At 40.7% G+C, this 22,158-nt stretch overlaps 1 protein-coding gene across 1 annotated transcript in view; it reads left to right on the forward strand.

Moving 5' to 3' along the window:
• LOC144689753 (sialic acid-binding Ig-like lectin 13) overlaps nucleotides 1-22,158 on the forward strand; it is a 68,540-nt gene that overhangs the window by 24,553 nt on the left and 21,829 nt on the right. Inside the window, exon 6 of the mRNA XM_078557129.1 lies at nucleotides 16,184-16,211. Within this exon, the coding sequence (XP_078413255.1) occupies nucleotides 16,184-16,211 (28 nt within the window). The remainder of the gene's footprint in view (nucleotides 1-16,183; nucleotides 16,212-22,158) is intronic.

Genomic DNA, 22,158 nt, shown 5'->3' on the forward strand with positions numbered 1-22,158 from the left:
AGGTTCTGAGTTCTGGTAGTGCTATGTTAATACTTTCGAACAGACTTACACACCTTTTTTCCATTCAACTTAATGCTGAGAGGAACACATCTCCCTCAGTCTGAACAACACAAATCAATAGATGGCTCCTCCCTTGCCCTTCCTGCACTGTTGCCGACTCTAATGATTTCAGATAAGTCATGAGCACAGTTGTGCCGCCTTCCTGTGAACGGTTAATTTATGTTCTTATGAATTTATAAAAAAAACACATCTTCCACTTCTTTAATAGACAGCAACAGTACGCAAATAGGACCTGACTCACAACACCCCCAAAAACACTAAAAGTCACAAAAATAAAGGGGACTAGTGGGAGTTATTAATCTGAAAGGATCTATCATTTTGTGACCTAGTCACCAGCACAGACCTATATTTGGTTTGAGCAAACTGAAGTTTGGCAGCATGAACCAATATTTCCGGTTCTGTTGTTAGCTTCACCTTTCTTTATTATTCTATGATAGGATGTGGATGACGCTGGCAAGCCCTTCCCTAATTGCACTTGAACTGAATGGCTTGCTAGGCCATTTCAGAGGACAGGTGATTTGGGTCTGGAGTTACATATAGATCAGACTAGGTAAGGACAGTAGATTTTCCCCCCCTAAAGGGCATGGTGAACCAGATGGGTTTTTCCAACAATTGATGATAGTTTCAGGGCCACCATTACTAAGACCAGCTTTCAGTTCCAGACTCGATTAATTGAATTTAAATTCCACCAGCTGTCATGGTGGGAGTTGAACCCATACCTCCAGAGCATTAACCTGAATCACTGGAGTCCGAGTCCAGTGACATTGCCACTAGGCCACCGTCACCGTTTAACTAGTAACTTTTTACAACCTGCTGACCAGCTTGTTAATGAGGCATATGCAATGCAATACAAGTTCTGGCAAAATGGTAAGTGATCATCATTGTCATTAACTGATGGATAAAGTGTGTTAAGGAGAAAAACTGGCTGTGGTGGGGTTGGTGCTGGGACTTGTGGTGGGGGGCGGGGTGGGTGCATTTTGCTATTGCGACTATACAAATATTAGAGGCATTGCTTGCTTCTTTCAGGGAAACAGGAAAAGGAACTTTTTTGCAAGTTAGGTTTTCTAATGTTAGTGATCAAATATTAAACACATTTATGGCAAATTCTGCTCTGCCAGATCAACAGGCAATTTAACATGTTTAAAATAAACAGGTTAATGTCCCTATTAAAGCAGAGAGAAATTTGCTGCTAACACATTAAGCACTTTTTGTCTATTCTTGGATTGTGTACAATACTGACAAGACCACATTCATGCAAATATTGACTAACTAGGGCTATTTCAGAATCAATGTGGACCAGAGTGTTGTGTGGATGAGACCAGTTAGGGGCAGCAGGTTCTGTGCCCTGAACGATATTAGCAAAACCAGTTGCCTTATTATGACACAAAAATCAAAGCTTTCAAAGGCATTTTTCTTGATGTTGACAACTAATAACTAGATATATTACACTAATTTTCACAATTTAGTGGGATTTAATCTCTTGACTTCTGGGTTGCTAGTCCAATGTCATATCACTATCCACCTCACAGGACAGCATCATTATCTGCAATGTCTATTTTTCCATTGGAGTTCTGGAGGTGACTGTGTCCCTCTGAACCTGGTCCAAATGGTCATCCTTCTGGTGTGAGCCAGGATTGTGTGTGTTTACATACAATGATGCTATAGTATTGCTATATTACAACAGTGACAGCACTTCAAAAGTAAAATGTTTCATTAATCAGTAATCCGGCATAATCCAATCCAGGGGTTACTGCACAATAACAAAGAAAGAAATTTGGTTGATCTTACCCCGACCCAACCTTTTACCCCCTGCCTAGAAGGAAAGAAGCATTTGTAAAATCTCAACTGCTAAGTCAGGAGAGATCAGCTCCAAAAGGTAATACAAAATGGGCTCAGCACCACACTGCTTGGAGCACTTTCCTACCAGACTTTTTGCAGCCGCTTTCATCTTTATTCTTGTTGAACAATCAGCAGTGGTGGACATGCAAAAACAGGCAAAATCAAGGGAGAAGGTACCAGTTCCGAAATAATTCAATTGTGTAGAATAATCAACGGTTGCTAAAATACAGCAGATTGATTATTTTTAATAAAAAAATTCTTGCTGGCAGTTCAGCAGTATGTCATTAATAGAGTGGGTTCCCTGCTAGACCGGTCTGATTTTAGGGAGGTATGGTACATGTATCATTTTTTTTGAGTGTTATAGTTACCCAGGAGTTAGAAGTGGTTTTAATCCTTCTAACTTTTCCTGGGTAACTATTATTGTAAGGCAGTCTGAACCATCCAAAGTTTGCGATTTAAATCATACTTTCGGGTATTTCCGATCGCAGGGCAATTGCCCAACGGAAGTTTGAATTTCCCAGGCAATTGCCCAGCAATCCTTACCTGGAGACTTCCGGGGTGGTGGTTCCCCAGTTACGACTCTTGGAAGCTCCTGAAGCTACGGGCCAAAGTAATCCCTACTTTTTCAAAGGCTGATGTTAGACATGAAGGATGCAGACAGTGATATGCAGCTATTTTATGTGTAGCCGCCTGCTTCCTATCAACTGCTGACGCTGCCTCATTTTACCTTTTTTTCCCCAGTCCTGCTCCATTTCTGTAAGCCTCTCTGACAATTCACTTGTTCCTCGTTTATATTTGCTCTGCATTCTTGATTTATCTATGATTGATATCTTCCCCCTTGATTCCGCTTGTCTCTACATAGCCACAAGTCAGGTCACCATTCATTTTGTGAGCTACAGGTTTATTTTGTCTCTTCATTTCGACTTCCTTATCTTTGAACCCCCGCACCCCCACCCCCACATAGTCCGACCTACTGTTCAATTAAATGTGGTTGAAACCTGCTTTTATCAGCAAAAATAATGTATGAAAGTACAAAGAAAATGGAAGTATGCATGTTAAATTAATAATGCTTCTGTATTCAATCAATCACATGCTAAAATGTGCTGGTGACATTGAGAGGAATCTTACTGCTTCCATTTTTAAACATGGTCCAGGACCGTTTTAGGGACCAAATGCAATGGTTTCTGAAGTCCATCTGTTTGTGCAATCTTACTGAAGGAAGCCAATTAACTGGTCCTCTCCGGAAGCCCCATCTACTTAGGGATAGTAGGCAGGCTGTGTAGGCAGGAGGGCCAAACAGAGTACCCAAAGCTGTGGGCAGCATGTAGCCCCACTGGAAGGGGTAGGTGCTGCCGAATTAGGAGGGAAACCATGAGAGCATCTCAAGCAGGAGGTGCCTTCTGAAGACTTCAAACGTCAGTATAAATAAGTGTGGTCACAGCGCCAAGCCATCATCGTGGAGGGTGAAGCCTTTCACAGAATGAGCTGTGGCCCCAGTTGTGGCCCTCTGGTGCCTCTGGGTCTGGGGTGGGAGTGGGGGGGAAATTAAAGGAATACTTATTGGAACCCCAGCTTGCCACGGGGTACCTCTGGTCACCTGCCCATCTTCGGCCTTAGCAAGGAGCTCGTTTGACATTGGGAAGATCCTGGCAGTGTCACCAATCTGCCCCTAAATGGCCAATTAATTGATGATAGTTAACTACATGCAGCTGCCAGGCAGGTAGCAGATGCTACTTTCATCCCACCTCGTCAAGATCATTCAGAGGCGGGAATACTCAAATTTCAAAATTTCCCCACCCTCCTGCCTCCAAAGCTCCCTACATGTAGCTGATCAGGTTCCGCCAATTGAACTAACATGAAAACACACAGGACAACTAATTTTAAATGGAGCAAATATATTTTACTGTACTTTTATTCAAATTGCAATTGTTAAAATCAGGACAACTCTCTTTGGCTATTTAAAGCTTGTTTTAATTTGTTATCTGCCCTTTCAGTGGATTAATCGTTTGTTCTCATCATGTAAAAGCTGGCAAGGATGCTTTATATGGGCATCTCTAGGTTATTCTGAGTAGGCAGTGGTGGTGTTGGGCCTTTTACCAGCAATTGTTTGTACAGCTGAGTGTTTGTACACCCCAGAGGATATGAAGAACTAACCACGCAATGCGGATTAAAGTCACATTTTAACCAAACCAGATCGAGCTGGCAGATTTCCTCCACTAAATGTCATAAATTAAGCCAGTTGTTGCTTTATAGCAAGGTTCTGACTTTCATTGTCATTTTTCTTTTGGTGCTCCTCCACAAATATAAGATTTGAACTCAAAATCTCTGGGTTGTTAAGTCCAGTCCCATGACATCCCCAATCTTCAATTATTTATTGACTAAAGTCTCATTTCAGGTTGTGGCATCTTTGGATAAGTAGGATGAATGGAATGTTTCAGTGTCAGAACATCTTGGGAGTAGCGATCATAATATAATTAGATAATGAACAAAGAAACATCAAATGTAAAAACATGCAACTGGAACAGAGCCAATGTCAGTGCTTTGAGTAAGGATCTAGCACAGGTAGACTGGAATAAAAAATTGGCCAGGGAAAGAGTACATGAATAAGGCAGGCCTTTAAGGCAAAGATAATTCAGGTACAAATCTAGCATATTCCCATAAGGAAAAAAGGTGTGGCATGCAAAGCTTGAGTTCCCTGGATGACCAAGAAAATAGAGGGCAGAATAAAGCTGGAAAAAGAGGTTTATGACAAACACCAGGCACAGAATAATTAGGTAGCTGATTTAAACTCAGGCAGAACACAGGGAGAAGGGGTAATTGAAACAGGAAGGGCAAAGCGAGTATAAGAAAAGATTAGCAAATCATGTGAAATGGAATGCAAAAATAGTTTATAAATACATAATAAGGATAGTTAAAGGAATGATGGGGCCAAGTAAGGACAAGGAAGAAATCTTCTTGTGGAGACAGAGGGCATGACTGAGGTATTGAATTATAAAAGAAGAGATACAGTTAAGATCAGAGTAGATGATGAGAATAAATGTAAAATCTCTGAAACAATGAATGACTCAATTGAACAGTTGTGTGCCATTGCATCTACAATGAACACTCACACTGCAGGCTTCAACTAGTGCATCATTAAAAAAAATTTCTAACTAACATCTTTTTTTCTGTTGATGCTCTAAGTATTTTCAAAGTATTTATAGCGCAGAAACAGGCCATTTGGCCCAATCAGTCCATGCCAGTGTTTCTGGTCCACACCAGCCTGCTCCCACCCTTCTTCATCTACCCATTCAATACATTTTTCTATTCCTTTTGGGATGTTCTTTAATTTTTATTCCTTGGCTGAAGCACTATCCCTAATGTCTCTATATTTTTAAATATCAATTCATGTGCTTATCAGGCTTCCTCTTCAATGCAGCTGTGCTATACACCTCAACCTCTGGTCGTCAGTTCCGTATTCTAAGCACTCTCTGTAAGGAAGCTTCTCCTGAATTCCCTATTGCATTTATTAGTGACTCTTGTATTTACGGCTGGGAGTTCTGGCCTCATTCACAAGCGGAAACGTCTTCTCTAGATTTGCCCTATTTCAGATCACCTCTCAGTTTTCTCGTTTCTCAAGAAAAGAATTTTAGCTTGTTCAATCATTAACCTCTCGGTTTTGGTCTCATACTGGTAAATATATTTTTCACCTTCTTCAGCGCCTCAATATTTTTTTTATAATTTGGGTGTCAGAACTATTTACAGGACTCCAAGTGTGGTTTTACCAAGCTCTTATACAAGTTTAACATAACTTATTGCTTTTCAATTCTACCTTTCTGATAACTGTTTCCAAACCCAGCATGATGTCTGATCTGAATTATTGCATAATGGCTGAAGCACTATCACTAATGTCTCTATTAATGTCTCTATAAATGTCAATTCATCTCCCTGATACTATCAATCTTGGCACCTCCACCAAGCAAATTTCCCCAAATTATTTTGTGAACGCTATTTTAAAAAAAAAAACAAGAATATACAAAAATAGATAGTCAAAAACTGAAATGATGGGCGGGATTTTACAGCCCTGTCGTGGCAAGGGTGGGGTTAGAAAAATGCAGAGAGCCGTTCAAATGTCCGTTGCTTTTTGCCGTATCTGAAAATCTCGCTGGCAGGAGGGGCTGTAAAATTCCACCTGATATTTCAGAATTCTTTGGAACTGTTTACTTTTATAAAGGTATGCTTAGAGTGAAGGTTGCTACAAACAGTTATTTTAACAACAGTCTACATGGTCAAGTTGTAATATTAGGAACACATGATTTCTTTAAAAGCTACGGGCCCGCAGAAGTAAGCTGTTTTCCCTGATATATCATGATGTACTTTCCAGCAACAACCAATCCTAGAGGCAAAGGGTTGAGACCATTAAAAATATGATAGAAATGGTTCTCATTTAAAAAAAAAAGCTTGAGCAAATGAAATGAACGGGTGCTTTTAATTTGATAATGTTCACCTGCTTATATTTTGCCCAAATCATTAATCAAATCAACATCTTTGTTAAAATAATGATTATTGCAGTTTTGGAAAGTACATTTACATGTTTTATTGCAAATATTAGACAACAATTACAACTCTGTCCAGTTTTCAAAGAGGAAAGGACATGGAAGAATCTTCTTGTCTAAGTAAACATTCTTTCATATTCTATTTCCAAACAAATAAAAAATAATTATACAACAGTTAAAAGTAGAATTAGCGTCTTTGTATGAATTGGGATACTACTGCCATATGCTTCCAGTGCTTTAAGTTCTAAATATGTTCACCAAAGTACCACAGCTGAACACTTTAAAGCATTGCCTTCTGGTTTCTAAATAATAAAGAAAAATAAAAAATAAATTGGCGGAGCTAATAAAGCAGCAACACAGTCAACTCCAGAAAGAAAAATCATTCTTTGGCGCTTTATAATGTTTCTCATTTCGAGACAGAAATGTCTCATTACTTTGAAATGCATTAACTGTTATCAAATAAGTGAACACAGTAGAGAAACAAACAGAGCTTAGCACAGAGAGAGACAAAAAATCAAATGCAACCTACTATAAGTTTTACTAATATTGCAACAATCCATCTGAAAAGGAAAGTAGCTCAGAATTTTATGAAACATAATGTTTCATCTCTCTTAAACTCATTATTAAAGGATTTTGAATGATACTTCAAATGTTATAATGCTATTTATTCTTGCCGCGTTTTAAGATGACCACATCATTTGTGTTCTCTACAGTTTGCACAGGACAGTTTGCCTATGCTGGCCCTGTGGTTCTTACTGTTTGAGCTCTATCTTATAAATTTGCAATACCGCAGCTTTCACAGCAACATATTTATATTTCTACTGAGCTGGTGGTAGCAGCAAAATGTGTTGCTGTAGTTCTGTGGAGTTCCTGTTTAACCAGCAGGACAATGAATACGGAGAGATTACTGCGGTGAAATAAGATGCTGCAATTTAATAAAATTAAAAGCAAGTTTAATTGAAGGAAAAAATACAAAAAAATTGGAGATGTAGCATTCAATGCTAAATATAAACATATACATTTATATACATTTATATATATATATAAAATATGCAGGTGAAATAAAGATAGTCTATAGCAGACTATCACCTGATCGTAGGGATCGTTCCCTCCGGGACACCCTGGTCCACTCCTCCATCACCCCCTACTCCTCAACCCCCACCTATGGCACCACCCCATGCCCACGCAAAAGATGCAACACCTGCCTCATCACTTCCTCTCTCCTCACCGTCCCAGGGCCCAAACACTCCTTTCAAGTGAAGCAGCATTTCACTTGCATTTCCCCTAACTTAGTCTACTGCATTCGTTGCTCCCAATGCGGTCTCCTCTACATTGGAGAGACCAAACGTAAACTGGGCAACCGCTTTGCAGAACACCTGCGGTCTGTCCGCAAGAAAGACCCAAACCTCCCTGTCGCTTGCCATTTTAACACTCCACCCTGCTCTCTTGCCCACATGTCTGTCCTTGGCTTGCTGCATTGTTCCAGTGAAGCCCAATGCAAACTGGAGGAACAGCACCTCATCTTCCGACTAGGCACTTTACAGCCTTCTGGACTGAATATTGAATTCAACAACTTTAGATCTTGAACTCCCTCCTCCATCCCCACCCCCTTTCCGTTTCTTCCCCCTTCCTTTTGTTTTTTCCAATAATTTATATAGATTTTTCTTTTCCCACCTATTTCCATTATTTTTAAATCTATACCTTTTATGCCCTGTTAGTCTTTCCACCCCAACCCCACTAGAGCTGTACCTTGAGTGTCCTGCCATCCATTCTTAATTAGCACATTCGTTTAGATAATATCACCACCTTCAACACCACTTTGTTCATTTGTCTGTGACATCTTTTGATTATCTGCTCCTATCACTGCTTGCTTGTCCCTACAACCACACCCCTCCCGCCACTTCTCTACTCCCCCCCCCCCCACCCCCACCTTAAACCAGCTTATATTTCACTCCTCTCCTAATTTTACTCAGTTCTGTTGAAGGGTCATGAGGACTCGAAATGTCAACTCTTTTCTTCTCTACCGATGCGGCCAGACCTGCTGAGTTTTTCCAAGTAATTCTGTTTTTGTTTTGGTAATCCAGCATCCGCAGTTTTTTGTTTTTATCACCTGATCAGTTGTTCCGAATATAAATGTTGAAGAGGTTGTAATGTGTTAGATTTGTTAATGCTTGAACTTATCCTGGTGACTTATGGTAGAATAATGTTCAGATTTTAATTGTTAACAGAATTAGGGCAAGTACGTTTTTAGTGCTCCAATCTATTGAGAAACCAGCATTTTCACCTTCTGTGGTACTTTTTTGCAAGGCTGCAGTGTGGGGGTCACAAGATTGCTGCATTTGTAGTCTTCCGTTCCTCCAATTGCCTCCATTTTTTTGACTCTTTCATGGTATAATTTCCCCACCTTATTTATTTGACCTTCCTTTGCTTTTTTAATGCCTCATTGAGATGATCATTTGCAACACTGGACATTTTTGTGGTAAGTAGTTTGCATTTAACACTAAAGTCTATTACCGTGAGGTTATTGATTGTTTTTTCACTTATCTGTCAGTTTACAGTTAAGACGTAAGGTTACAAAAGATTAACTTGTCTTTTCACTTCCGTGATGCTGATTAGCACACTGTGAGTTTCCAAAAAAAAAAATTGGCTTTGTTTTGAACACTGCAGTTCTTCTTCATAAATACAGGCATTATGATTCTATTACCAAAACTTGGCTATAAAAACTGCCATACCTAATTGTTTGAGTAAAAGGTGATATAAAACTAGCCTTGTTAACTGATAACTAATATTGAAAACAGGCGAAGGCTGCACAGCAGTCTGTATCTTGAAATTTCCTCACGTTGGGAAAATTGGAATAAAATATCTTGTAAACTTCAGTTAGAAGAGTATTACATTAATATTTATAGGTCTAACTCATAATGAGGATACTACTGAATAATATGCATCATTTGCCAACTTGCACGAATACTTTCTGTAGTCTGTTGAAATATGTATGAGATATCCTTACTGTCTCTCTTTTATGCTGTACTTCCAAAATGTTAATGTACAAATTTGGGCTTACAGTAGCTTTTGTGAAGGTATTTGGACAAACATGGGTGCCAGCCACTTCTGTCAATAGAGGTTTAGAGCGATGTAATCATACCCACATGAGAGGAAAGACTTTAGGACACCTCAAAATGCTTCATAGCCTATTAGGTACTTTGGAAATGTATTCACTGTAGTGGAAAATGTGGCAGCTAATTTGTACACAGCAAGGTCTCTCAAACAGTAATGTGATAATTACCAGGTTAGGTGTTGGATGAGGGACAAATATTGGCCAAGGCCTCCCCTTTGAAATAGTGGCATTAAACCTTTTACACCCATCAGAGAGGGCAGGTGGAGCTTTAGTTTAGTGTCTCATCTGAAAGAAAACACATTCATCAGTGCAGCATTTCCTTAGTATAGTACCAGAATATCAGCTTAGAGTTCATTTAAGTCCCTTCTGCATGGCCGGAACCTACAACTTTCTGGCTCAGAGGTGAAAGTACTACCAAATGAGCCACAGCTGACACAAAGTCACAGTCAGCGTGATAGTTTAAGTTGCCTCTCTTCTCCAATTCCCAATTAGATGTAACAGATGGTGAAGACCACATTTACGCTCTCAACAATCACTTCCATGCTGGTTAAATTGATTACTTACTGATCACAGAATCACAGAATTGTTACGGTGCCAAAGGAGGCCATTCGACCCATTGAGTCGGCACCGGTGCTCTGAGTGAACATTTTGACTTAGTGCCATTCTCCTGCCTTTTCCCTGAACCCTTGCACATTGTTTCTATTCAAATAATTATCTAATGCCTTCTTGAATGCCTCGATTGAACCTGTCTCCACTACACTTCCAGGCAGTGCTTTCCAGACTCAAACCACTCGCTGTGTGAAGAAGTTTTTTCTCACATCACATTTGTTCCTTTGGCAAATCACATTAAACCTGTGCCCTCTCATTCTTGATTCTTTTACGAGCAGGAACAGTTTCTCCCTATCCAGTCCTCTCATTATTTGAACACCTTTATTAAATCTCCTCTTAGCGTTCTCCTCTCCAAGGAGAACAGTCCCAACCACTCCAATCTTTCTTTATAACTGCAGTTTCCCATCCCTGGAACCATTCTTGTAAACCTCTTTTGCACTCTCTCCAATGCGTTCACATCCTTCCTATAGTGTGGCTCCAAACTGTACACAATACTCCAGCTGAAGTCTAGCTAGTGTCTTATATAAGCTCAGCATACCCTCCTTGCTCTTGTACTCTATGCCCCTATTAATAAAGCCTAAGATACTGTATGCTTTATTAACTGGTCTCTCCACCTGTCCTGCCACCTTCAGTGACCTGTGCATATATGCACCCAGGTCCCTCTATTCCTGCACCCCATTAAGAATTGTACCCCTTATTTTACATTGTCTCTCCATGTTCTTCTGACCAAATTGCATCACCCCACACTTCTCTGCATTGAACTTCATTGCCGCTACCCATCTGTCCAGTCCACCAATTTGTCTATGTCCTTTTGAAGTTTTATACTGTCCTCCTCACAGTTTTCAATGCTTCCAAGTTTTGTATCATCCGCAAATTTTGAAATTATCCCCTGCGCACGAGGAAAAGCAAGGCTCTCAATACCAACTCCTGGGGAGCTCCACTATAAACCTTCTTCCAGCCTGAAAAATATCCATTGACCATTACCCTCTGTTTCCTATTACTCAGCCAATTTTGTGTCCACATTGCTACTGTCCCTTTTATTCCATGATGAAGTGACACGTCCTTCAATTTCTTTGACACATTGAGTAAACATATTTATTCCTCTTAGTGCATTGAGAAAGCCATAACACTCATCAAACTGCCTTTTATTGCACCATGAATAAAGTTACATTCATTATTACCCACTTCCTATATGAGGTTCCCTATATTTTAATTAATCTGTGTACGACAATAATGTAGAATTGTTTCTCTCATTTGCTTCAAAATATATACATGGGTTTATTAATAATGGCCCAAGGTTGGAGTAGATAATCTGACTTGAGAATTCATCACAATGTAAGTTATAATTCATTGTCTGTCAGTTAAAAAACAAAGGTCTTGAAATTCGTTAGACTGTCGCTGCACTGCTATAATATTGCCACATTTCCAGCAAAGATACAGTTTGTAGCAGGAGATTTCCTTGGAAAACTTGCCCCAAATGTAATTCACCAGTTTGAAAATAGCAACCTCTTCTACCTCATGTCCTTCATTATTTCCTCCTTGGCTTTGTCGTCACACCTGACCATGTTGCCTGACTCAGTTCTTCCTTTTCTCACAGAGCACACTTAAGCGCTGATTTGAGTAAGAGATTGGGAGGACCACAAGCAATGTACGTGGGACTCTGCATGTCAAACCCGATCGCTTACATTCAGACTAGCGGGAGGGACATAATTGTGTGTGACTCAGAGTGAGGTCTGTAACTCCCACAATGATCCAAATCGCCTGCCATTTACTCTCTCGGCTTAGATATGAAGATTGGCCATTTGGATGGAGCACCAGAATCTAACCGTGAACCTGACATTATGTATCAGTCAGGATAGAAGAGTAGGAAATACTAGGAATAAAATTTTCTGAAAGGGAATAGCAGCATGGTCGTTTAAACACAGTATGAGCACTAGTAGGAGGTACAACAAAGCTAGCAGATGTTCTTTTGAAGAGTGTGGTCCTGAAATAAACAAATCCTATAGATTGGACTTAGGCAGATTCTTGTGAGAGACCATGGGTTGAATAAACAGCTATGTGATTGCCATTATAGAGAAAAATACCTGCAGAAGACTAAAACCAATGTTTGTAATACCCGTACCTAAGAGTCTAAAATGTAGAAATGGGTAGGTGGAAAACTGGTACCTTCTGAATGGTATCCTATTTTTCTGCTTTAATGCCAGATTTCTGGTTTAAATGACTCTGTGCTTCCAATGCTATGCCATGCTTGAGATAACTGTTTAAAATTACTGCCCCAATTATCCCATCCTGAGTCCCTGTTCAGTTGGGCTGAGTGATACAAACACAAACTGTTATCTTTTCATTCCAAATCAGATACTACCAATGCTGTGTTGTTCACTTATTATTAAAGTCCTGAAAGATTCACTACTAGCTCAGCATCATAAGTCCCTGTGTCACTGTCACATTTTTAAATACCTGGGACGTTAGAGAGGACTCACACTGTTGGAGGACCATTTAACAATATTTCAAATTATCGAAAAACGGCTTTTAAATAAGGAATATTTTTAATGTTGATATTCAACTGGATTTGGATGTCCTTGTGCATGAATCGCAGAAAATTATCTTTCAGGTAGAGCACACAATTAGGAAGACAATTGATATGTTAGCCCTTATTGCAAGGGCGTTGGAGTATAAGAGTAAGGTGGGTCTGCTGTCAATATATTGGGTGGAATTTAATGCCTTCCCCAGAGGTGTGTTTGGAGATGGGAGGGCATTTAATCGGGTGGGAGGGTGCCAAATGGGAACCCTACCAACTACCCGTCTCCACCCTGATTAAAGCTGGGGCAGAAACTATCATGGACAGCCTTCCTGCCGACCACCAATTGAGGCCCTTAAGTGGAAATTGATGCTGCCAATACCACCACTGGTCTTCAACCTGGATCCCGGGGAAGGCCTGCTATTGGCCACAGGGGAGACGGGACCCTGTCACAGAATTAAACCCTGCCCATAGAGTTTTTGTAAGACCACACCTTGGGTACTGTGTACAGCTTTGATCTCCTTACCTAAGGGAGGGTATACTTGCCATAGAAGGGGTGCAGTATTGATTCACCAGATTGAATTGTTGAGCTATGAGAACTGTCCTACGTGGACAGGTTTAATAGAATTATTTTATATTCTCTGTTGTTTAGAAGAATTAGAGGTGATCTCACTGGAACATATAAAATCCTTAGAGGCTGAGGCTCAGCATTGATGCTGAGAGGCTGATTCCCCAGGCTGGAGAGTTTAGAGCTGGGGGACATAGTCTCAGCATGAGAGGTTGGCCATTTAGAGTGGAAATGTGGAGAAATTTCTTCAGTCAGAGGATTAAGGATTTTTGGAATTCTCTACCCTAGAGGATTGATGATACTCAGTCAATGAGTGTGTTCAAGTCTGAGATTGATAGAATTTTGGGGCACGATGGAAATCAAGGGATATGGGGATAGGGTGGGAAAGTGAAGTTGATGTATAAGTTCAACCTTGATCTTATTGAATGGCACAGCAAGCTTGGGGGGGAAAATAACCTACTGCTGCTCCTGTTTTTTATATCGTTATTTTCTTATGAATCGCACAGTATAGATGGAGGTTATTACTCTTGATTTGGTGGCTCTTTGAATTAGCTATCCAATTAATCCTGTACCCCCCTGTTCTTGCCCCAAAGCTATGCATTATATTGCACGTTGAGGATTAACCCAATTCACCTATAAAAGTGGTTTAATTACTTATAATTTAATTATTTAAAAATTAATGAGGAGTATTTTCTTCCTGTTGGGGGGCGCTGAGCGGGAGCGGGCGCAGGCTGGTGCGCAGCCAATCGGTGCCCGTGATTGGCTGCGTGCCGCCATTTTACTTAGGTGGGCCAATTAAGGCCTGTCCAACGTGACGCGCACCCAGAAGCGCTGAGCGCTGCCTGTGCGGGTGGGGTGAGGAGGGAGAGTCAGGGTCTGCGCTCTTTTGTGAATGCGCGCGAAAGAGCTCAGAAATCTCCCTGAAGCTCAGAACTGCCTTAGGGAGTTTAATTTCATGATCAAAAACTGAAAAAAAGATTTCAAATAATTATTCAGACATATCCCCTCATGTGACAGTGTCACATGAGCTGGGACATGTCTATGAATTTTATGAAAATTTTTTATTAAAGTTTAGAAACCTTCATGAAACCTCATACCGCCCATGGATGAGGGTCCATGAAAAATGTGAAGGCCACCTGGACTCTTTGCCTACCTACAACCTTAAGGTTGGTGGGCAGCCCTGTTAATTGTTTTAATTGATATTTAAATGGCCTTAATAGGCCTTTGACAGTTCAGTGGGCGCGCAACTGACTCCAGTGCGTACCCACCGAACTGAAGATCTGAATGACACGCGGAGATGTCGGGACGCATGCCTGATGTCACTGTGCGTCATTTTACGCGTCAGCAAGCAGGCCCCACCTCGCACTCCGACCAGAAGATTCAGGCCAATAAATAATTACATTTTTAAAGCATGACTGCTGATAATTGCATTTTGGGAGTGATTGGAAAGAGTAACTGAGAGTGACACAATGTTGAATTGATAAGATCATCAACTTACCTATGCTATTGGTTCTATCTACTGCTGCAGTGGTTGTGGTTTACTTCAATTTTAGCAAGGTTTTTGACAAGGTTCCACATGGCAGGCTTCCTTTAGGTTCAAGGAAGTATGGCAAATTTGATCCAAAATTGGTTTAATTGCAGGAAGCAAAGGATAATGGTTGAAGAGTGCTTTTGTGATTGGAAAGCTGTTATCAGTCATGCCCTACAGTATTCATTAATCAGTTTCTTACTTGTAGTTTATATTAATGATTTAGATTCAAATGTAAGACTCTTGATAAAGAACTTCAAGATGATACAGAAATTGGCTGTATGGTTGACAGGAAGGAAGAAAGCTTTAGGCTGCAGGAAGATATGGATGATCTAGTCAGTTAGTGTCAGTCATAGTGCTTTTTTATAAATTGATTCATCATAATTTTTAAGTAAGCTTATTTTTGAAGCGAGCTGTGCTCAAACCATCACACATATCTTTGATCTATTATGATAGGAAGAGCTAAAGATGCACTCCATGGCTTGAGCACAAACATCAAGGCTGACACTCAAGCGCAGTACTGAAGGAGTGCTGCACTGTCTGAGGTGCCATCTTTCAGATGAAATGCTAAACTGAGGCCCCATCTGCCTGTTCCATTGGATGTAAATGATCCCACGGCATTATTTTGAAGAAGAGCAGGGGAGCTGTCCCAGTGTCCTGGCCAAAATTTATTTCTTAGTAAACTCAGAAAAACTTTTTCTGGTCATCATCACTTTGCTGTTTGTGGGAGCTTGATTTGCGCAAATTAGCTGCCATGTTTCTACGCTAAACAGTGACTAAATATTCAAAAGTATTTCATTGGCTGCAAAGCGTGTTGAGGAATTCAGTGGTCATGAACAGTGCTGTATAAATGCCGGCCTTTCTTTTTACTCCTTCATCGCTTCCACAGGAGTTGATGTTTGTTAGAAATGTGGTCCCTTTAAATGCCTTGATATCTTTCTCTGATGACCACCTTAGGATTTTCCTTGAGATTGTTTTTATACAGCTAAGGACCTAAAATAAACTTAGCTTTAGCCATTAAAGTTTATTGTTGGGGGCAATATTTAAATAGGTGGACAGGTTTCATTAAAGGGTATCACCGCTGAAGATAGGTCAGTGCATTGTTGGAGTAATTTGACATTGGCTACGTTTAATTCCTCTATTCCCAGTTGAAGAGAATTTTAATTTGTGCATTGGCTTTCTATGGTAAATGGAGTCTTTTTAGAAATGGTTGAATGCTATGATGGAAGATTGTGAATTGTGCTGTGGTGAGCCAAATAGTCTATCTAATGAAGCATATTTTCTAAAGGACCAACATTGCTGATACCCTGTGAGTGGACTGTCCTAGCATCATAACTGAGAAGACTCATACAGAAGTTAGGGGTTACTAGCAAACATTAAGTATTAAAATATCTTTTATTTCTTTTTCCAGATCCAGTTAATGTATCCATGGAACTAAGGTAAGAACCATTATTGAATTTGCTCATTAACTTTTTCTGCAGCCACTTTCATGCTAAATAGTGCTTTTAACATGACAAGAAGTTGTGTTTTATCTAAAATGTGTATATTTTTAATTAGATACATTTATTTCATATTGTGTCAGGTCTTGTAGAGACCAGCTCCATTGAATTTATGTAATTTCAAGAGCCTGATATTCTACAGCCAGGTTGCATGATTCTCTCATTCAGCTCACACCACCAAATATATTGATCACAGTGGCATAGAATTTCCTGAAATAGCATGACTGGCAGGTTACACTGGCCTTTGCCTCAGCGAGATACACCAAAATTTCCTGGGAAACTCATTAGCATTCCCTGGAATATTCAAACTGCTGTAAAACAATAGGAAATCGATGTAAGCAACAGAGGCATGGGCCACAATTTTGACGTCGGCATGCGGGGGCGGGCCCGATATGCTGATGTGCAAAATGACGCGAGATGTCGGGCGCGTGTCCCCACGTCATCTAGATCATGTCATGTCATTTAGATCTTTCGTTTGGTGGGCACGCGCCAGAGGCAGCTGCACGCCCGCCAAACTGTCAAAGGCCTATTAGGCCCATTAGGGAAGTAGTTTAGATAATTAACAGCGCTGCCCATCCAACCTTAAGGTTGGCGGGCAGGTGAAGAGCCCAAGCGGCCTTCGCGTTTTTCAGGAAGCCTCATCCATGGGCAGGATGAGGTTTCCTGAAGGTTTTATTACATAAATAAATCATTTTTGCACAATTCATGAACATGTCCCAGCTCATATGACACTGTCATATGAGGGGAGATAGAGTCATAGAGGTCTACAGCACAGAAAAAGGCCCTTCGGCCCATCGAGTCTGTGCTGGTCAAACAAGTGCCTAACTATTCTAATCCTATTTTCCAGCACTAGGCCTATAGCCTGTTATGCCATGGCATCGCAAGTGCACATCCAAATACTTCATAAATGTTATGAGGGTTGCTGCCTCTACCACCCTTTCAGGCAGTGAGTTCCAGATTCCCACCACCCTCTGGGTGAAAAAATTCTTCCTCGCATTCCCTCTAAACCTCCTGCCCCTTACCTTAAATCTATGCCCCCTGGTTATTGATCCCTCTACCAAGGGGAAAATTTCCTTCCTGTCTACCCTATGCCCCTCATAATTTTATACACCTCAATCATGTACCCCCTCAATCTCCTCTGTTCCAGGAAAATAACCCCAGTCTATCCAATCTCTGTTCATAACTAAAACTCTCCAGTCCAGGCAACATCCTGGTAAATCTCCTCTGCACTCTCTCTAGTGCAATCACATCCTTCCTATAATGTGGATTCCAGAACTGCATGCAATACTCTAGCTGTGGCCTAACCAGCGTTTTATACAGTTCCAGCATAACCTCCCTGGTGTTATATTCTATGCCTCGGCTAATAAAGGCAAGTATCCCAAATACCTTCTTAACCACTTTATCTATCTGCCCCGCTACCTTTTTTAAGGGACCAGTGGACATGGACACCAAGGTCCCCCTGATCCTCAGTACTTCCCAGGGTCCTACCATTCATCGTGTATTCCCGTGACTTGTTTGTCCTGCCCAAGTGCATCACCTCAGACTTATCTGGATTAAATTCCATTTGCCACTGATCAGCCCATCTGACCAGCCCATCTGTATCCTCCTGTAATCTAAGACTATCCTCCTCACTATTTACCACCCCACCAATTTTTGTGCCATCTACGAACTTACTGATCAACCCTCCTACATCCAAGTCTAAATCATTTATGTATACCACAAACAGCAAGGGACCCAACACCGATCCCTGTGGAACCCCAGTGGACACAGGCATCCAGTCACTAAAACAATCCCTCTACCATCACCCTCTGCTTCCTGCCACTCAGCCAATTCTGGATCCAATTTGCCAAATTGCCTTGGATCCCATGGGCTCTTACCTTCATTATCAGTCTCCCATGTGGGACCTTATCAAAAGCTTTGCTGAAGTCCAAGTAGACTACGTCAAATGCATTGCCCTCATCTACACACCTGGTCACCTCTTCGAAAAATTCAATCAAATTAGTCAGACATGACCTCCCCTTAACAAAACAATGCTGACTGTCCTTGATTAATCCCTGCCTCTCCAAGTGTAGATTAATTCTGTCCCTCAGAATTGCTTCCAATAGTTTCCCCACTACTGAGGTTAGACTGACTGGCCTGTAGTTCCTTGGTTTATCCCTTCCTCCCTTCTTGAATAACGGTGCCACACTGGCTGTCCTCCAGTCCTCTGGCACCTCTCCTGTGACCAGAGAGGTATTGAAAATTATTGCCAGTGCCCCTGCTATCTCCTCCCTTGCCTCACTCAACAGCCTGGGATACATCTCATCCGGGCCTGGAGATTTATCTATTTTTAAGCCTGCCAGACCACTTAGAACTTCCTCTCTTTCTATGCTAATTTCTTTAATTATACCACAGTCCTTCTGCCTGATTTCCATACCCATGTCGTCCCTCTCACTTGTGAACACCGACACAAAGTATTAATTTAGAACCCTACCTACGTCTTCCGGCTCCACACAGAAATTACCACTATGGTCCTTAATGGGCCCTGCTCTTTCCCTAGTTATCCTCTTACTCTTAATGTATTAGTAAAATAGCTTTGGATTTTCCTTTATTTTCACCTGCCAATGTTTCTTCATGCTCCCTTTTTGCTCTTTCACGAGTTAACCTCGTACTCTTAATGTACTTGTAAAATAACTTTGGGTTTTCCTTTATTTTATTTGCCAATGTTTTTTCATGCTCCCTTTTTGCTCTCCTAATTTCTTTTTAAAGTTCCCCCCCTACACATTCTATACTCCTCCAGGGTTTCCGCTGTTTTGAACCCTCGGTATCTGCCATATGCCTCCCTTTTTCTTTTTATCCAATCCTGTATATCCCTCGACATCCAGGGTTCCCTAGATTTGTTGGTCCTACCCTTTATCTTTAGGAATATGTTGGCCCTGTAATCTCCCTATTTCCTTCTTGAATGAGTCCCACTGCTCTGACGCAGACACATCTAAATAAATTTTAGCTTTATTATTTATGAACTTTTATCATGTACTTAATCTCCCTGAGGCAGCACTGTGCCTCAGAGAGATTTCTGCGCTCTTAGGCGAGCATGCACGAAATAGTGCAGGCCCTGACTCTCCCTCCTCCCTCGGCTGGCACAGGTAGCACTGAGCGCTACGGAATGCATTTTACACTAAGGCCCGCCGACGTAAAATGGCGGCACGCAGCCGATCGCGGGCAGTGATCGGCTCCCCGCCCGCTCCTGACCAGCCCACCCGACATGCAGAAAATTCTCCCCCTGAAGAAAGCAGCAAATTTGTAACCATATTCCTCCTTCAAGTCTCCCTGTGTGCATCAAAATTAATATCTGAAGCTGTCAAACTATCATTTATGCACATTTGACGCTTAACATACAAGAAAATGCAATTGTTGAACGTTTTCTTCAATTAATAAGAGTTCATCTAATGCTCAATGCTTAAATGAAAAAGTATCACCAGTTTGCCATGTATGTGATAGTGAGATGAATGCTTTCAGTTAATGGCTGAATTGCCATTCTATTGCCTGTCCTTCTGAATAGAATACATTTTAAGGTGCAGTGATTTTGTTTCCTTTCAAACCTTGATTTGCGCCCTTGTCAAAAATAATTTAGAAGCTCAAAACTTACAGCTCATTTTTTTGGAAGGGGATTTTGATCATGTATGGATGAGATTTTAACCTCAATAAATACACATGCATAGACTTGTAATTTGCTCCATAACGTTGAGTCAAGGTCACTATTTGGCTTATCTATAGATACTTTTAATAAGCCTCTACTGTTTTGCAGTAGACATGTTTGTAGTACTCTTTGACATTGGTACTTTCTTTAGTATTCTGCACAGCAGAACAGAATAATATCATAGGCTCAGCAGCATGTTGGAGCTTTGAACATAAGGGCCCAGAGGAGCGCAAAGACTTTGATTGCTCAGCATTTAAATGCCAGCTGTGTGTTTAACCTTAGCAAAGTACTAATGGGATATTTCAGATATTAGAACTCATTTCACTGGAGCAGAGGAGGCTAAGAGGTACTTACATGGAGGTTATTAAAAATATGAAGGGTATCGTAAGGGGAAATAACAAAAGACTATTTTCTCTGAAGGGGAAAATTTGGGGAAATAACAAAAGATTATTTTCTCTGAAGGGGAAAATTTGTGACAAAGGATCACCAATTTAAAATATTTACCAAGGGATTAGCAATTTCTATATGCAGAAGGTTGTTAGAACTTGGAATACTTTGCTGCAAGGAATAGTTGTGAGAGAGAGAGAATTGTACTTCTAAAGGGAAAAGAGGATTAAAATAGAGGAAGATACAGAGTGATGGATAACACCCATTGGGGTTCATTTAGGTTTGCTCTAGTAAAGAATTAGCACAGATATGATGGACTGAAAGGCCTTGTTTTTTGCTATGAGACAGAGTCTTTGCTAACACCATAAAGTCTCAAATCTAGCATATATTTCAGTTAAGATTGAGACAGTGAAAATATGGACAAATGTGTTCAATGGCGTTTATGTGGTTTTCCAATCAGGTATACAGGATCCTAGGCTTTATAACTTTAACTTTATAGAGGGAAGGAGTACAAAAACAATGATGAACCTTTATAAAACACTGGCTTGGCCTCAAATAGGTTATAGAGTCCAAACCTAAACACCACACTTTAGGAAAGATATGAAGGCATAATAGAGGGTGCAGAAAAGATTAACGAGAATGGTTCTGGGGATGAGAGGCTTCAGTTATGAAGATAGATTGATGAAGCTGGGGCTGTTCTCTTTAGAGAAGTGAAGGTTAAGAGGAGATTTGATAGAGGTGTTCAAAAGCATGGACAGAATAGATAGGGAGAAACCATTCCCATTGGCGGAAGGGTCATGTACCAGAGGACACCGATTTAAGGTGCTTGGCAAAAGCAATGGTGACATGAAGAAAAGTTTATTTATGCAGAGAGTGCTTAGGGTCTGGAATGAACTGCCTGAGAGTGTGGTGGAGCTTAATTCAGTTGTGGCTTTCAAAAGTGAATTGGAAAATTATCTGAAGAGAAAAAAATTGCAAGGCTGACGGAAAACGCAGGGGAGCGGGGTAAGCTGAGGAGCTGTTACAGAGAGCTGGCATGGAAAGAATGGGCCAAATGTCCTCCTTCAGTGCTGTAACCATTCTATGATTCACATGGCATAATTACAGAGTTCTTGTGGTGAAAATTAAAATGCAGAACTAAAGAATTGTACAGAGTCCTGGAACTTTTAATTAACAGCATTGAAGAATGAGTTTGGTTCTTGTTATGTTTTTGACTGAGATGCAGGGTGCTGCATTAATCTCAAATAGTTAAGCATTTCAGAGCAGAGCAGTATTATGTGTTAATCTCGTGACATTCAGTGGCCTAATGTGACACAGAACTCTTGTTGAAACCACAATAAATGATTGCCTGACCATATCTGCTAAATGAAGTAAAGTGCTACCCTGGTCATGCAGTTGACAATAGCTGGTACACTATCAATCATGATTGCAAGTGCTTGCAAGCATCAGTGGGTTTCATAAATATACAGATCTTTGCTTAGTGATAACGAGATGGTTATTCACCACGACTAAGATTTATATAACTTGTGGTTTGACTATTGATGCCTTGCCTTTCCTCCTCACTATATGCTAACCTTGATACCCTTAACAGAGAGCTGCTGTACGATTATTATTTGATTCACTAGAGTAGCACCGCAATCCAGTGGGAATGGATTCCTAAATTCTGCATCTCCCAGTCAGCATTTGTCTTTTATTTTTAGCAATGCCTTATTTTTGAAGATGCTGGTGTTTATTGGGATAAGCGAGGAATCTTAACTCAACTCTGATAAACTCCTAAGCTCTGTTACGAGTGGGTGAGGAGGCGTGACCTGGGTACCCTTT

Source organism: Cetorhinus maximus, chromosome 2 (genome assembly GCF_964194155.1).
Source record: "Cetorhinus maximus chromosome 2, sCetMax3.hap1.1, whole genome shotgun sequence".
NCBI lineage: Eukaryota > Metazoa > Chordata > Chondrichthyes > Lamniformes > Cetorhinidae > Cetorhinus > Cetorhinus maximus.